The 18,403-nt window shown below is 44.9% G+C and overlaps 1 protein-coding gene across 1 annotated transcript in view; it reads right to left on the bottom strand.

Annotated features, from left to right (window-relative positions):
• Positions 1 to 375: 375 nt before the first annotated feature.
• ENTREP1 (endosomal transmembrane epsin interactor 1) overlaps positions 376 to 18,403 on the bottom strand; it is a 76,684-nt gene continuing 58,656 nt past the window's right edge. Inside the window, exons 5-11 of the mRNA XM_024996163.2 lie at positions 18,232 to 18,339; positions 17,965 to 18,098; positions 9,798 to 9,927; positions 9,560 to 9,638; positions 7,471 to 7,623; positions 4,949 to 5,241; positions 376 to 1,241 (exon numbers count right to left, since the gene is read on the bottom strand). Coding sequence (XP_024851931.1) covers positions 1,038 to 1,241; positions 4,949 to 5,241; positions 7,471 to 7,623; positions 9,560 to 9,638; positions 9,798 to 9,927; positions 17,965 to 18,098; positions 18,232 to 18,339 — 1,101 coding nt within the window. The 3' untranslated portion in view covers positions 376 to 1,037. The remainder of the gene's footprint in view (positions 1,242 to 4,948; positions 5,242 to 7,470; positions 7,624 to 9,559; positions 9,639 to 9,797; positions 9,928 to 17,964; positions 18,099 to 18,231; positions 18,340 to 18,403) is intronic.

Raw genomic sequence — 18,403 nt, 5'->3', positions numbered from 1 at the left:
GGGTCCTTCCACTGGCTGTTCCCTGCACCTCAAACACTCTTCCGTGACCCTCAAAGTCAAGTCCAGCTCAAATGTCATTCCTCAAAGAAGCCCTCTCTAATGCCCTCCTTCCTTCTTGGCACTAGTCCTCAACCTATAATCACCTTACTGATTTCTTGCTCACGGCCCCAGGGGAAGGCAGCTCCATGAAGCCCAGCACTGGCTGAATGGATGAAGGAAGCATTGTTATCCAAGGAGCTTGGGTGCTTTTGAGATTAAGCTGGTTTGGTGGCCTGCCCAGGCCTACCCACCTGACTGCTCCAAGTCCCAAACCCATCATAAAGATAAGGCCTGGCCACCTATACATAAACAAATATTACACAGTGAGCCTGGAGGTCCAAGGTAAACATTTTTATTCTCAGTTCTGCCTTAGCTATCTCTAGTTTTGCAAGCATGAATAAATGGAATCAACAAGAATTCTCTCCCAAATTTCTTTCATCAAAATTTGTCACCAAACAAGTTTCCTGTTTTCCCTAAGAGAATGGGATTTGAAAGTGATCTAACACGAGGCTTGACGATCACAGAATATCGGGGTCCATCACCCTGCTTCTGGGCCAGCTCCACTCTCACTTGGCAGCAAGTACATAGCAGCCAGCACATGTGCCCTTCCAGAGAAGGCAAGAGCTCAGTGCAGAAGAGAATCGTGAGGGGCACCGCAGGCACCAAATCCTGAGCCGCTGCTGCCCACAGCCGGGCGGACCAGGCAGAGGAGCTTTGGGCTTCATTCAGTCTCCCACTCGGTGTATCCAAAAGATAAACGGGCCAGAAGAACTCGTCATTCCTCCATCAAGGGCCTGCAGCCAGCAGAAAGGAGAACCCGGGAGCCCAGGAGCAGGAATAAATGTTCTCCGGAGTGCCCCCCTCTTTCTGAGGAGAAGCCGGAAGGGCACCCTAACTCCCAGTCAGGAAACAGACAGGGAACCCGTCCCCTGAAGAGGCTCCCTGCCTTCCAGGGCCCACCTGTCTTTCTGCTCCTCAGGAGCCCCGGCCCTGCAGCCTCACAGGACAGTCTCTCGGATGACGCCGATGAGGCTGTGCGGCCTCTCGGCCTCAGCTCGCCGGGGCCTCCTCTCAGCCAGGGGCCTCCCCGCGGGGACGAAGGTGCTCAGATCTCCGCAGCTCCGCAGGTGCAGCAGGCCGGGCTGTTTCCGCGAGGGCAGCACCAGGGCCCTGGCAGTGCTGGGCTGCATCGGGGCCATGATCTTTAGGAGAATAAACAGGGTGACAAGAGGTTAAACTTAACCTGATGTGGTCCTCAGACCTGCCTCCAATATCCACCAAGGTTATGTTCAGTTTGGGGTAGGGGCCTCAGTGGTAAAGAATCTGCCTGCCAAGCAGGAGATGCAGGTTTGATCTCTGGATTGGGAAGATCCCCTGGAGAAGAAAATGGCAACCAACCCACTCCAGTATTCTTGCCTGGAAGTCCCATAGACAGAGAAGCCTAGTGGGCTATAGTCCATGGTGTCCCAAAGAGTTGGACATGATTTTAGTTGCCTTGGGGAAGAGAAAAGGGTGTTTTCCCAAAGTGGAACCCACTTGAAATTCCAAAGAGTCTTTTAACATACTGCTTCTTTTCTGAAGTTCCTAAGAAATTCCCCCAATTTTCTATTATTTCCCCAGTAGGCCTGCCACACTTATTGACTTATCTACTGCATAAGTCTATATCTACTTTATATTTAACATTCTTCTTATCGCCTTTTGTTCCAATTTCCCTGTGATTCTCACTGGGTCTGCACATCACTGGAGAGGAGGGGAGCTTGTCAGAAACATAGAATCCCTGCTCCCCCCACAGCAGTTCTGACAGGGGAGTCTGGAACGGGTGTGGGCATCTGTATCATTAAAAGTGTATCACAAGGTGATGCTGCTAAACCTGCAAATTTTATAACCACTGGTCTGGTTAAGTTTATGTCAACTTAAACCAATGTGTTTCTAATTGATCTGATAACACTTCAATAAAAAACATGATAAATCTCCTAAAAACTAGAACCATTTATTAATAACTCTTAAGAGTGTTTCTACTGCTAGATCTATTTTGCAAGGTAGCACACACATCACTTCTAAATATAACATAAAAAGGCAAAAATGGGCAATCTCTGATCCAGTTGAGACTAATAAGGGGAGAACCGTCAAATTTTTAAAATTACACAGTCATGTCTATATGACATATTGCTGTAAGCACCTTGGAGAAAAATCAAGTGCTTTATTACCATCTAATATCACAAAACAATCATCAGGATGACTTGTCATTTAGTTTGCACCATTTAGAGATTCTAAGGTCATTAAAAGTTTAATTCCCCCAAAATATGGGACATTAAATTTTTCCAATACTCTATTATTATATTTGTCTCTATAGCTGTTTCCTGACTAAGAAGAAAATTCTAACATTCATAGATGTCTACTATTATTACATGGTTGTCTACTATTATTACATGCTAAGTTAGGACAAGTGGTTTGGATATTGGTAAAAATGTAAATGGATATATAAAACCACATTCCAGGGACTTTCTGGTGGTCCAGTGGTTAAGATTTCACGTTCCAATGTGGGGGCTGCAGGTTCATCTCTGGTCAGGGAGCTAAGATCTCACATACCTCCTTGCCAAAAAAAGCAGAATATAAACGACAGAAGCAACACTGTAACAAATTCAGTAAAGACTTTAAAAATGATCCACATCAAAAAAAAAAAAAAATCTTTAAAAAATAACACGTTTCAGTAATACTAGAGAAGGAGAAAATGTGCAAAGCTGAGCAGAGTCAGAAATAAAAGCTCCCTTCCCCTGTCCCTGCATCCTTCTCTCCGAGGAGTGGTGTGGCCTTATGACACCTGACTACTGGGGTTCCGTTCTGGAAGCCCCGGCAGGTGGCACAAAGTCTATTACAATAACCTTGTACCTGAACTTTGACCCAGTCTATGCAGAAAGACCTAGCAAACATTCATAGTGATAGCACCTGCTGAGCTATTAGTAAAATCTATCAAAAAAGCTATCAGTGTCTGTTCTTTCTCCTCAAAGCCATCTTCCATCAAGCAAGACTTTGCAGAAGGTCCAGACCAACAGCCCCACAGACGCTCTAGCTCTCACCTCCCCAGAACTTGGCAGCTCCGAACACTTGCTTCTGTTTATCAGGCAACTGGGGCTGAACACAAGGAAGGGGGCAGGGAGTGGCATCTGGAGTAGACCAGGAACATGCACACAGAAATCTCTGTTTATCAGGCAACTGGGGCTGAACACAAGGAAGGGGGCAGGGAGTGGCATCTGGAGTAGACCAGGAACATGCACACAGAAATCTCTCTTCTACACAGGCAACCAGCTGGAGAACACTTGCTTCTGTTTATCAGGCAACTGGGGCTGAACACAAGGAAGGGGGCAGGGAGTGGCATCTGGAGTAGACCAGGAACATGCACACAGAAATCTCTCTTCTACACAGGCAACCAGCTGGAACTGACCTAGGACCACTGGTTGACCATTTTTCTAGAAAGCAAACAAGAGTCCATGGTTCATGTTCCTCTTCACACAGCTGCTCTCCAACTCCCCACGTTCCCTGACAGAGGGCACAGAATTTGACTTCAGTAAGAAGAGGCCAGTGGGTGGGAAAAGGAACAGAGAAGAAAGCAAGATGGGGATTTGTTCACTCTGCCTCAAAAACACACCCAGGGAAACAGTAGCTGGCAATGACCCTGAGAATCAGACCAACTCAACTCAAGAAGTATCTGGGGGCTTCCCTGGTGGCTCAGTGGTAAAGACTCTGCCTGCCAATGCAGGAGAAACGGGCTCAATCTCAGATCCAGGAGGATCTCACATGCCCTGGAGCAACTAAGCCAGTGCACCACAACTCTTGAGCCTGTGCTCTAGAGCCCAGGAAACACAACCACAGAAGCCCACGTGCTGACTACTAGAGCCCATGAGACCTAGAATGCACACTCCCCAACAACAGAAGCCTCCGCAGTGAGATGCCCGAGCACGACAACTAGAGAACAGCCCCCTCTGATGCAACCAGAGAAAGCCCACACACAGCAAAGACCCAGCACAGCCAAAAAGAAATAAATAAAATTCTATAAAAAAGAAGTATCTGATGGGCATGTAATACCCCCAGGCACAGCCAAGTAACACCTATGAGCCACTATTCATTGAGGTCTCCAATGGCCACCCCAGACACAGAGGACAGAGCAAATGTCCAAAGGCAAACACTGCTTTTGAAAGAGACGAGTGAGGGAAGTTGTGACCATTCTGACTTCTCATCAGGGGCAAATCCCATTCACTCAAAAATGCGGGTGTATAGACCACCCACCCCAACCCTTCACCTTCCAGATGAGAAACTGGACACCCAAGTGGGATATTTACAGGTCCAGTTTTATCTTTTCACCTGCAACTTGTTTGGGGATTGCTATGTGTTTTGATCCCTGCAAAGGAAAAGGTGCTTATTCCTTTAAGTCTATCAGTTTAGGTAATCTCGCCAAACATTTCATGGGAACTGTGACCAGCCCCCAGCATCTTGTCAGTATTAAAATTCACGTATTTCCATTACTGTCAAAGGGCTGAAAAAACATGCCAGATCAAAGGAAACTTTCAACTTAGGAAATGGAATGTTGATCATACTCTGCACTCCACAGAGCCCTTGCTCTCATCCTAGGCTGCTCCCTTTCTTTTTTTCCAGGCATGCTTCCATTTTCCAGGAAAATCGTTTTCTCTTCTCTTGGGCCAAGAAGGTTGTGGAAAAGTCACCACTCCCGAAAAGAAAGCAGGTCCGCTTCTTCCTCTCCCTCCCCAGACCTCCTAACCCCTTAATACAGCCCATTTTCCTTGAAATGGTGACCATGGATTTCCTGTGCCTTGGGCAGGAAACCAGAGAAGCTGCTTCAGCTACTATGGAAACAAGTTGTCTGACTTATACCTGATACCAATAATAAAACTACCTGTTCTAGAAAACTGGCACTCGTGATAGCTTCCTCCATGTGCTCCTCATCAGACTTCAGAACAGATTTGATGTTTTCTACAAGTTCATGGATGTCCGGGGTCATGGTGCAGGAGGACTGCTCCAGGAACCTCGCCACCAGCAGCTTAGTGTCCATGTAAGACTTGTAATCTATCAAAGACCTTGGTCTGCATCTTGAAGCTCGGGATCTCAACCTTCTCCTTAAGGTCACTGCAGCCAAGTCCAGTCTTCCCTCGGTCTGAGTCGCAGCCTCACAGCTGAGCACAGGGACGGCTGTGGACAGAGACAAATAACATGTTCCTGTTGGCCAAGTCCTGTGAACACATCTGTACCTGAAACAGCACAGATCATGAAACTCCATGTGGAAAGCATGTGACAGGTGCCAGCAGTCATGCATGTCTTGCTTTTCCTCTTGCAGAAGGAAGAGGAAAGAAAGAAAAACCCAACGACTGTGACATGAGATTATTCCCTGAAGTGTAACTTCAACAGGACATGTCCCCCAAATATTTTATTATGCCACATAAAAAGATAACCATCAGGGTAAACATAGCTGATAGAGAAGAGCATCCAGAATGCATATCATAATGGAACAAAGGTTTCATGGGGTGATGACCAATATATGGGGATGGTTTGCACAGGCAGAAAAAACATGGTTGACCAAAGGAAGAACATTCCACAGGGTAGGATGAAGAAGCCACTGAAAGAGAGGGACCGAGGAGAGATGAGACTTGTGGGATGAATGGAACGCTCTGCTCACACTGACTGTACCTTTGTCCTAAACATCCTGGGGAGCACTGTCCTGACTTACAGTATCAACATCACAGCATGGCTGGTGGTGGTGCGATGGCTGACTGTTACAGAAAGACAAATCTAGTGCAGAAATCCAGATCAGCACATGTCATTCTGGAAGTCCACAGCAGGCCTGGGAAATCCACCACGGGCTCTAATGTCCACAACTGCCTGCTTCGGCAAGGGTACAAGGACTGGCAGGACATTACTGCACCGGCAGGTGGGGGCAACGAAGTCAGGCCTGGTCTCCACGTGTTCATAAGCCAGCCAGCAGCCTTCAGTGTGTGCGACACTGGAGATTTTCAGTCTATGAAGGTCTGATGTGCAGCAATTTAGATACTGAAGGAAGAGAGGAGGCAGGGCCTGGGAGAACAGGTAGAGGCAGGGGCGCATTCCTTTTCCTCTGGAGAAAGGTGTGAGGAGCTCTAAGCAGGGGATGGCACCTTCCTTGGCTGCCATGCGCACAACACAGAGGGCAGGAGTCTTCCGGGACCACTTGCTAGAGACACTCATGTGTGAGCAAGACAGTCAGGCACTGTGCTGTCACTCAAAGGCGACCCGGTCCCGTCCACCGCAGAGACTCCAACAGGTAAACACGTGTCGTCCTCACCCCTGCAGTGCTGCAGAGGGGGAGCAAGTTCTAGAAAGACGTGCAGACTAAGCTGCGCAGACAGCCGAGCTCCTGTGGAAATTGCAGGTGGCCATCTCAAGTCCTCAGCTTGCCAGATGGGCAGAGGACCCCAAGGTGAAGACGGGTCTGGGGAGCTGCCGGGGTCTGCTGAGGGGCAGAGGGTGCTCAGTCCCAGGCAGGCCTCCTCCCCGCTCAGAAGCCACTGGAGAGACAAGAGGAGCATTCTCTCTGGCTCCCACATGGTCAGTTCAGAGCTGTGGCAAATAACACAGGTTGTCAGAGGGACGGAACCCAACTAGGGGTGACATGGGGCCCAGGGCAGAGCAGAGCCAGAGGGTTTCAAAGCGGTATTTGCACAGAGCTTGAAGAGAGCACAGGTCACCGAAAGAAGCCTCTGTTACTGGGATTACAGAAGATTTTCATTTTCTTCCTTTTTTTCCTTATTTTTTAAAATAATTTTCTACAATGAAGAAGTATTTAGAGATGTTCAGGTAGTCATATATTTAGAAAAGAAGATTCAAGATTAATTCAAGTTTTTAAAAATTTCTGATTATTAAAATTAAAAATTTTTCAAATACCATCTATACACAAACTGAAAACAGAAAGGGAGAGAGATGGAGTGTTAATTTCACTCTATCCAAAGTTCTTAGAGCAAGGTCAGATTTAAATAATTCAATCTACTCATACACAATAAAAAGATAATTAGTGTCAAATTATAGAAGAAGGGGGGAAAATAACACCCGTTTGACTTTTTCCTGGAGAGAGAATCTTAGTTCCCACGAGACTTTGAGCATCTAAGGAATCAGACCTACATTTCACTGCCTTCTTCATGTGGCACCAACACGGTATCACATGCAACCCAATGCTTGATACTGACTTGACAAGAAAAATTCCTACCAGCCGGGAAAGATGTGGTAGATATCTATCCCTAAGATGCATGCAGAATTTGCTATTTTGCCAAGACCTCTTAGCCCCCCTCCAAGCTTTGTCTTGAACTATAGAGCCTTGGGCGGCCAGAGCCACTCAGCACCTGTGGGCAAGTACGCACAGTGCGCTGCGGAGAGCCTGGGGGATGGCATCACCTCTCTCTGCAGAATGATGTAGCACAGGATCACTCTTGGATCTTGTCCTCAGGGGTCGGAGGGCTCTCCAGCTCCTCGCCGGACACAGCTGGTTTGTGTTGGGAGTTGGTATAGATGCACTTTCTTCTCCAGGTGTGGCAGGAATATCCCCACCTGATTTTTTTTTTTAAGAGAAGAAACAGATTATTTCACCAGCTAGAGCCTTCAAAATGTTGGGCAGGAAACACCTGTGAGCCCCAACCTGCTAGGATAAGGGTAGTCCAGTTAATGATATTTACTTAGGCGGTGGGCCCAGAACATTTTTATTTGGCAGCACTATGAGAAATGCTGCCTCCCCAAACTACCCTTCCACACCTAAAACAAACAAACAAAAAACTTTAGAACCAAGAGCAGAAAAACAAGCCATACCCAAATGACTAAAAAGGTGCTTAGAATCTTCTGCAGTGAAGCATGCTGGTGTGGCACTGGAAAGGTCCCTGCCATTTCCCCCTTCTGACTATTCAGGTTGAGCTAGATTAGGTGGAAGGGAACACCTGTACAGGTGAGGTGTACAGGTGAGATGGCTGCCCTGGGGCTGCAGGCCAAATGCAGGCAGGGGAAGAGTCTGCGGACCGGGCTGTGAAACTCCTGGGAAACCAGGTTAAAGAGCTAGTGGCCATTAAACGAATCAGTCAAAGCGCTCTGAAATTGGATGACTGCTGCTCAGGAAAATAAAATCCCATCATTTGTGAGCCCGAGTATTACTCTGGGAAATCTTTTTTTAAGAAATGGAAGGATTAAAAACATACTTAGGAAACAGAACCCTGCCTCATAATTCTACTTAAGATGGAAGGTGAACAGAGCAGAAACCTATTCCGAATGTTGCTGCTGAAAAATCACCTCTGTCTAAAATAGCTAAGAGTTAATCCATTATTTATCACCATCTGCAATTTTATCCTGTGAACAATTCTCTGGGCCATTTAAAACCTCTCCAAAGAGAGAAAGCGGTAACAATGTGCCCTTAAACTACAAAGATAAATGTAAATTGACTCTAGTATTTAATGGAGGATTGGGAACTGGCACTCAGCACATGTGAAGGCAGCATGACCTGGGTCCTGGGTTACAAATGAGTGAATCATTCCGCAATAGACGAAACTCTCTTTGTCCCTTTAAAAGAGCTCATCCTATCTTAACAGGAGAAAAAAAATCTTATATCAGAAAATAAAAGAATGCCAAATTATGTTACCTAGAGAGTGTCATACTGAGTGAAGTAAGTCAGACAGAGAAGGAGAAATAGCATATGCCATCCCTTCTATGTGGAGTCAAAAAAGAAATGATACAAATGAACTTCCTCACAAAACAGAAATAGACTCATTGACTTAGAAAACAAACTTACTTTGTCAGCGGGGAAGGGATAGCTAGGGACTTTGGGAAGGTCATGTACATACTGCTGTATTTAAAATGGTATGGGGAGGGAGGTGGGAGGGGGGTTCAGGATGGGGAACACGTGTATACCTGTGGCAGATTCATGTTGATGTATGGCAAAACCAATACAATATTGTAAAGTAATTAACCTCCAATTAAAATAAATAAATTTATATTAAAAAAAATAATAAAATGGATAACCAACAAAAACCTACTGTATAGCACATGGAACTCTGCTCAGTGTTATGTGCCAGCCTGTGTGGGAGGGGGACTCGGGGGAGAAAGGATACACATATATGTACGGCTGAGTCCCTTCGCTGTTCGCCTGAAACTATCAAAACATCGTTAATTGGCTGTACCACAATACAAAATGTTTTGAGTGTTTAAAAAAAATAGATAAAAATTTAAAAAAAAGAATGCCAAATTAAACTCTGAAATCCATTTCTGAAAATAGCCTGGTTATTCATAAAAGATTCTAACGATATCTTTATTTCTGTTCATATATTACCTCCTACTTGTAAGCCCTAAGGAGTTGATAACGCTTTTACATTTGGAAGAAAGAATGTAGCTTGAACCATCTGCTCCAAGAATATCTGACCTCCAACAAAATATCATATGGATCATTATTAATATCATTCTTAATCTACTGAATCATGAGTCTGGGCAGCAATAATGTATTTATTACCTTGAATCCCTGGCATGCAGATCGGCTCCAATGGGCTGGTGGCAACTTCTGGTCCTTCGGGCATTTGGAATGAAGATCCCTGCATCACAGGGGAAAAGGGTTATTTGTTGATATCATCTGGAGTAAAGTGAACTTCTTACAAACATCTATAAGACATGGTCCCTCTCCCACCCTGTTCTCTGCAGCTGTTTTTCCTACTTGCCATCAATGTACCAAAGAGAAACTCCATGGACAGTACCTGCTGCTGGTCTGCCTGGCTCACCACAGCTTCATAGGGAGGTGGGGGGTCCAGAGGACAGAATACTTCCACTCCTTTGATTCGTGCTCCATAGATATGTGGCAGGGGAATAACATCAGGACCAACCATCCTAGGAAGAGCATCTTGGCATCAGAAAGCTTGTTTAGGCTAGTTGATGGTGGTGGCTCTAGATACTGGCCATTGACTCTGCAGCATTACCCAATGACAATGGGAAAAACCCCTCGCCCCTCCATGCTACAACCTCCTGGTCCAGGAGCAGGAGAATAATCAACTAAGCTGCTCTCTGATGGAGTGCCCCGAATTCTTAGGCAAGGGACAATATAGAAAATGTAATACCATCATTCCTTTTAAATCCATTAGTCAAAAAGCAAACAGCAATCCATAAGAAAGAGAAAGCAAATTCGTGGTTGCCCAGGGGATTGGGGAAAGGAGAGAAAGTGGGTGACAGCTTAATGGACACAGGGTCTCCTTGTAGGTGATGAAAATGCTTTAGAACTAGATGGAGCTGATGGTTACACCATATTGTGAATGTACTAAATGCCATTGAATCGTGTTCTTCCAAATGGTTAATTTCAGGTTATATGAATTCCATCTCAATTAAAAAAAAAAAAAACTAAGGATTCAGTTCAGTTCAGTCGCTCAGTCGTGTCCGACTCTTTGCGACCCCATGAATTGCAGCACGCCAGGCCTCCCTGTCCATCACCAACTCCCGGAGTTCACCCAGACTCACGTCCATCGAGTCAGTGATGCCATCCAGCCATCTCATCCTCTGTCGTCCCCTTCTCCTCCTGCCCCCAGTCCCTCCCAGCATCAAAGTCTTTTCCAATGAGTCAACTCTTCGCATGAGGTGGCCAAAGTACTGGAGTTTCAGCTTTAGCATCATTCCTTCCAAAGAAATCCCAGGGCTGATCTCCTTCACAATGGACTGGTTGGATCTCCTTGCAGTCCAAGGGACTCTCAAGAGTCTTCTCCAACACCACAGTTCAAAAGCATCAATTCTTCGACGCTCAGCTTTCTTCACAGTCCAACTCTCACATCCATACATGACCACAGGAAAAACCATAGCCTTGACTAGACGAACCTCTGTTGGCAAAGTAATGTCTCTGCTTTTGAATATGCTATCTAGGTTGGTCATACCTTTCCTTTCAAGGAGTAAGCATCTTTTAATTTCATGGCTGCAGTCACCATCTGCAGTGATTTTGGAGCCCAAAAAAATAAAGTCTGACACTGTTTCCACTGTTTCCCCATCTATTACCCATGAAGTGATGGGACCAGATGCCATGATCTTCGTTTTCTGAATGTTGAGCTTTAAGCCAACTTTTTCACTCTCCACTTTCACTTTCATCAAGAGGCTTTTTAGTTCCTCTTCACTTTCTGCCATAAGGGTGGTGTCATCTGCATATCTGAGGTTATTGATATTTCTTCCGGCAAGGATTCATTCAGGGGAACTCAATTATTTAGTTTTTTTCACATTAGTACATGACAAAAGTTTCTTGCCTGTGTTTTCCTAATGTCCGATTAATGGTAGAAACTCACTACTTGTTAAATAAATACTTGAAACAATGAACACACACACAAAAAAGCAAATAATGTCATAGCTCAGAGAAAAAGTAACATGCCACTGAAGGAATCACGGTCTCTTCCTAAAGGTGGGCATTCAACAAACACTGATGGAGTGCTTGCTACATGCTAGGTGCTATGCCTTTTGTCCTTTGAGATAAAAAAATAAAAACCAAAAATGCACAAGATTTTCTGCCAGCATTCATAGAAAATTACACAAACACGCACACACATACAAATTGTCTAGATAACAAAGAACCTAAATTTGAAAATAACAGTTAAAAATACATGAAAGTTTATACATCGTGATAAAACGTCCAGTTATAAAACATGTAAATAAGTCCTGGGGATGTAATTCAAGGTGTGGTGATCAGGGTCAATAATACTGCATGGTATACTTGATAGTTGCTATAAGAGTAGGTCTTAAAAGTTTTCATTACAAGAAACAAAACCTTATAATTATATGCAGTGATGAATGTTAACTAGACCTACTGTGGTGATCATTTCACAATATATAAAGTATTGAATCACTACTTACAGGTCCACCTAAAACTAACATTATGTTATATGCCACTTACATCACAATTTAAAAAATACAAAAAAGAGAAGACCAAAAAAACCTGTACTCAGGCCATGAAGTGTTGGAGAATGAAAAAAAGAGACAATACCAAAAGCTTAACGTATGCTCTTGAAATGCAACAATGGACATAAACTAAAGGAGACTGATGAAAAGACAAATTCTAGAGCCAGTTGGCTGCAGGGGACTGTTTTGTTTTTATAAAGGTGCTCTCTGCATTTATGATTGTTTTATTTGTGCCTATTTACAAAAATGCAATTGGTGGAAGAAAAAAAAAATTGAAAAAGATCTGATATTCTGTCTTCCTAACAATAAAACTTCAGGAAGTTTGGGATTTAGAAGGATGACACTTCTGTAGGCTGAATGAAAAAGTGAGGAAGTGCTACCCTTTTTTCCTGCATCTTTGGGTCAGAAGCAAGACCCTCAGCCCTGTTTTACCTGAGAAGGAAGGAGACGGTCATAGGCTGACACCCCAGGCAGGGATGCATGGGCTCACTGCCTAACACGGGGCGTATCCCAGGAGCAGAACCTGCAGGAATGGCCGCTCCCTGGCCTGGCTGGGAGGGGTCCTGGTAAAGTTGCCAAGAAAGGGATATTCTTCTTCCTTAGAGCAGGACTTGCCCATGGGTTTCACACCAACTCTCTGTTCCAGCCGAAGCCACTTAAGAACTGTAAGCACCAAGTGACTCCAGGAATCCAGACTCTTCCTGGGCCTGACTGGAGACTTTCCTGACCAATGAACAAGGCGGCATGCCTTACTCACTGAGACCTCTGCACTCCTGTACTCCAGAGGTCCAATCTTCAATCCTTAATTAGCATAACCCCATGAACATCTTTCTAGCATTTACAAACCCCGGTCAGTCCCCCCCTCAGCCAAGTGTCCACGTGTTTCTTCACTGTGGTATCCTCGCCTGGAAAGTTCATCTCCCAGGTTGGTCTGTTAGCTCTGATGCTGTTTATTTCCTATTTCAGTTCAGTGGCTGCCTGTGTGATCCTACAGAAGAGAGGGCTTGCTTAGGGCCAAGAAGTGGGAGGAACAGGCTCCACTTTAGACCTGACCTACTACAGAATCTCTTCAAGAAGGAAAACTGGGGAGGAAGAGGGGACCACAAAATGAATGGCTTCTATGGTGGTTATTGTATGACCAGAAAAGCCTCATGTAGATAGAAGATGCTGCTAGAGTTGATGCAGAATGTAAGTTTCCTTCCTGTTAAGCAACTTTTGATTTGTACACTTCTGGGTAAATAAAGATCCACAGAAGGAAATGGGTCTGCTCTCTCCTGCACCTTTTGTTCCTGAGCCCTATGATGTTCAACCCAGCTATAGAGAAGAATCACCTAGGAGCATTCCTACACTGGGTATGGCCCAGGCCTTACCTCTAGAAAGTCTGCCCTAGTTGCCTATGACAGGGCTGGGTATCTGTAGGCTGTCAGTGTTCCCAGGAGTTCCAAGGCCCAGCCAGGATTGAGACTGCTGCTAAAGGAAATGGATTACGGTGGCTGAAATCTATAGTGGCTGAAATCAAAACCCCGTTATATGTGGGAAAGGTGATCAAACTTTTATTGAGAATGAGTGTCTTTAGACAACTGCTACCTGATAAGGCGGGGTAAGATTAGGGACTGGGGCTTCCTAAGTGGCGCTAGTGGTAAAGACCCCACATGCCAATGCAGGAGACAAAAGAGACACAGGTTTGAGCCCTGAATCGGGAAGATCCCATGGAGAAGGGAAAGGCAACCCACTCCAGTATTCTTGCCTGGAGAATTCCCATGGACAGAGGAGACTGGAGGGCTACAGTCCACAGGGTTGCAAAGAGTTGGACACAACTGAAGCAACTAAATAACAACAACAAAGATTAGGGGCTAAATGTTTCTTAAGAGTAAGATACATGCCACGAACATTTTAAACCATGCAGCTAACAATGGCAGAACATGGTCTCAGCTTTTGTTTTTAGAAAGATTTTTTTTTAGCCCATTATCTCATAACAAGCTCAGGAGCCATGTGACAAGGCAAGTGAATGAAGAAACTGAGCTCCGAAATGGTTAAGAGACCCACCCAGGGGTGAACTTTTTAAGAGACTCCAAAATCCAGGTTGATGCAAATTCATCCCAAAGTCTCCAAGAAACCTTTGCTGGTTCATGCCCATGAGATCTGAAGATGAACAGGAAACCCAAAAGGATCATGTAAAATATGTTCTGCTTTGATACTACAAATAGGACCTGAGAACTTATCTGAGGCTGATGAAGCAACTACTATGACCCAGACCAAAGAATGATCCTCCTCTATGTGCTGGGAAAGCTTAGCCCTTCCACAGGGCATGTTTTGGAAGGGTGTGGGAGTAGGGAGTGAGGCAGGGGCACTCAGCCCAACAACAGCTGAGCACAGAGTCCAGCCCAGGGCAGCCCAGCCCCACTGGAGCTTGGGTTTTGAAGCTCATTTGTAAAGGAAATGGGTGGGCTGAAATGCCCAAGCCAACGTGATTCCCATGCCCTCATTTTCAATTTTCTCTAGCAGGAAACATCCTCACAGTACAGCTAGATCCATACTCATGAAATAGGTTAGAGACTCCTTTTTGACTCCTGGCTCAAGCCAATTTCTGAGACTGAGGGACTCCCTGAAGAGATGAGGACACACAGCCCTCTTCTGTACTGACAAATTGATTCACAAAGTAGAAAACCATCTTTGGATAGAAGTCTTAACTGCAATCAGGCTTCTGTTTATGACAGTAACCTAAGAAGTCCTTTCTCAAGGAGATACCAATGCATAAAATAGTTGTATTTACAGAAGTTAAATAAACCTCTTCTGAGAGGTCATAAAACCTTACAGGAAATGGGGAGCCTCTACTGCATGAAAACTCTTAGCATAACTGTTTGTAGAAACATTAATGCAAACACTCTTTCCTGTCTGCTTGTAAGAAACTGAAGTCGCTCAGTTGTGTCTGATTCTTTGGGACCCCATGGACTGTAGCCCACCAGGCTCCTCTGGCCATGGGATTTTTCCAAGCAAGAGTACTGGAGTGGGCTGCCATTTCCTTCTCCAGGTGATCTTCCCAGACCCAGGGATCGAACCTGGGTCTCCCACATTGCAGGCAGACGCTTTACTGTCTGAGCCACCAGGGAAGCCCTGCTTATAAGAAAGAAAATTTATCAATTGGGTTTATACAGCTAGTGCCTATGAAGTTGATTTATACTGAGAATCTAGCAAAGTCGGTCAAATTTTAAAATATCTCTGAGAGAATATGTATCTAAAAGTGAATATATTTAGCCATTTTAAAAAGAAAAATGGGCAAGGGGCATGGGATTAGGAGATACAAAGTACTATGTATAAAATTGATAAGCAATAGGATATATTGTGTAGTCCAGGGAAATAATAGCCATTGTTTTGTAATAACTGTAAATGGAGTATAAGCTATAAAAATACTGAATCCTGGGATGACCCTGAGAGATGGGACAGGGAGGGAGGTGGGAGGGAGGGTCAGCATGGGGAACACATCTACACCCATGGCTGATTCGTGTGAATATATTGCAAAACCACCACAATATTGTAAAGTAATTAGCCTCCAATTAACATAAAAAGAAAAAATACTGAATCACTATGTTGAACATCTGAAAACGGGCTTCCCTGGTGGCTCGGTGGTAAAGAATCTGCCTGCCAATGCAGGAGACAAAAGACTTGGGTTCGATCCCTGGGTTGGGAAGATCCCCTGGAGGAGGAAATGGCAACCCTCTCTGGTATTCTTGCTTGGGAAATCCCATTGACGAAGGAGCCTGGCAGGCTAGTCTAGAGGGTCATAAATTTAGTGATTTATGAACATGATTTAGTGACTAAACAACAACACCACCTGAAACTAATATAATATTGTAAGCCAACTTCAATTATTAAAAAGTACATAAAAGGTTAAAAAAAAAAGTGGGCTGCACTCAGATATTAGGGGAATTTCTGAAAATGAGGGTGTTTGCCCATTGGAGTTATGAGCTAGGGCTCCAGGTACATACTTTAGATCTCAAGGGTGTTCTGCCGTACCCCCTCCCCCACCTGTTCCTCTCAGGAAGTTCTGGTTGGTAAAGCCCTTGATGAGAAGCCTGTCCATCTTCTTCCAACTCAGATTTGGCCAGGGGGTGGCTCAGGACTCAGACGGGCAAGTCCAGAGATGCATCCAGATCCTTAAAGACCCACACTGATAAGCATGCCATGGAGGTGCAGAGAAGAGAAAGGAAAGAGAGGAGAAGGGAAGGCTGGAGCGGGAGATCCCACGGGTCAGCACAACTTCTAAACCCACATGAGTCACTTTCCCTTTCTGCCACTGCAGGAAATTAAATCCGTCTGTCGCCTCCACTTAGGTCAACCGAGCGCTCACCCACAACCTCAGAGAGCCAAGGAATTCTCCACGAAGAGGGCATTTCTCTCCCCATCCTGTGAAATAACAGGCACGTCACTGTCCTTCAGTGTGCCCTCTGTAGACAGCCTGACACTGGGCTAAGGTTTTAGCAGATGTGTTCTATAGTACATAAAGAATAGGTATTTTGTTGCTATGTCCCTCTGGCCTCCGTAATTCTTGGCTCGTTTCCAAAAAGACTACAGAAGTCATCCTGGCCCCTTAAGTTTCGAAATCCCAGTCCACCAGGCCCTGTACAACAGGGAGGCTGAGCTGTCCCCTGGGACCATCTGGCAGCCAGCAGACACCCCCTCCAGCTTTGCAGTCATCTCTGCTTCCACTGAGGAGGGTGAGCAGGGGAGGGTCCGCAGCAGGGTTTATTTATTTATTTTTTTTAGTATTTATTTCTTTTTTTTTCTTTTTTTTTTTAAATTTTATGCAGCAGGGTTTAGATTTGATTCTGAGGGAAAATCAGGAAGGTAAATAAATCATGGGAAAGAATGTGAACAGCATCTGAGTGGGAGCTGCCACTAGTGACCTCTGAAAATCACACGTGGCTGTCCTGAGCACTAGCAAATGGATTTCCAAAAACCCCAAGCCTGACACCAAATTCGTCTGACAACTCTCCACATGTACCTCAGGGTTAAAAGTAGAAATTCCTGGCCCTCTCACTAGCAATGGAAAGACACTAGTCTTTCTTATAGAATTCTACGCTTTTCTTTTACAAGTTTAAATATAGGTCTGCTTTATCCTTTACATTCAGACTAAGAGCATCACTTTATACAGGAGGCCAACCCTAACGAGCTGACTCTTCCTTGAATCTCGCCACAGCCCACCCATCATTCCAGGTTAGGTAGCCTCCCCTCCTGCACTCAAAACCTCCTTCTGAGGACTATTATGATCCTTCCAACACTCAGTTTTAATGACCTAGACTGTGAGCTCCTTGTTAGGGGGAGGAAGTCAGTGTAACTCATTTTGAATATCAAGAACCCAGTACAGTGACTAGTAAGCAGTAGAGGATGGATCAAATGTTTGTTGAATGAATAAACGAAGTCTTTTGATTTTTTAGAAAGGTACAATTCTACAAGTGGCTAACAATCAAATGAATGCATGTGGCATTTTGTTCTACAGATGATGATCTTAGAGATTTAAGAAACAGACAATAAAATTTTGAGCTAGAATTTGAAAAGGAGCATAAACATGGTGTCTTTTTTTTTTCCCCTAGACCAAGGAGATGTGATTAATAATTAATCTTTTTTTAATGGCTGGGAAGAATTTCATGATTTCAAGACCTGCTGATGGTGTTACAATGAATATCGATCTGGCCCAAATGAGCGTGTTTCCAGGATAACAGCAGTTCTCAATCATGTCAAATTACAGTAGTTATCTCACCGGGTGTCAGTTTTCCTGGGAAGGTAATTGAAATTGAAAAACTATATCCTTAGGTCAAGGCTTGACTTTTCTTTGGTTTCATGTAATTTGTCAGACCAAAAAGGAGAGAAGGAAAACAAAAACCAGAAGATCCTGGAAAATAACACAATGTCTAGACTCTGGAGAGAAGTCAGAGCTCATGGCGTGAGTTCTGACCCTCGAGCCTCAAAACTGGGAGGATGGGTAGGGGTACTAAGGGAGGGTACCTGCGGTTCATCCGGGGTGTGCACGAGTAAAATGTGGCAAAATAGGAAGGGGGAGGCACTGGCGGCACGAAGTCATCAGGGTCTGGGACACGTCTGTGTTCCTCCACTTCTTCCGCAGGAATCTGGGATTCATCCTAATCAAACAACATCTGTTAGTCAACAGCCTCCGCTACAAAGGCTCAGGGAGAAAGGCTACAGATGACACAAAAAGATCTGAGGGTGGGCTCAGCGGCGTCACCGATAGGCTGCCACCTTGTATGGACTTACGACGCAGGATCTTCTGGCTGCAAAGATCTGGAGGTAGCGAAGGGCGGCTGCCACCAAGCAGACGGTGGTGGTCAGGGCATTCAAGGCACACAGGGTGAAAAGGACTTTCTGGAACCAGGAAACAATGATGCATCTGAGTATCTCAAAACTGATGGCCAGAATGCAACTTTAA

This window comes from Bos taurus, chromosome 8 (genome assembly GCF_002263795.3).
Source record: "Bos taurus isolate L1 Dominette 01449 registration number 42190680 breed Hereford chromosome 8, ARS-UCD2.0, whole genome shotgun sequence".
Taxonomy (NCBI): Eukaryota; Metazoa; Chordata; class Mammalia; order Artiodactyla; family Bovidae; genus Bos; species Bos taurus.
This window is presented reverse-complemented; position numbering and strand designations above follow the sequence as displayed.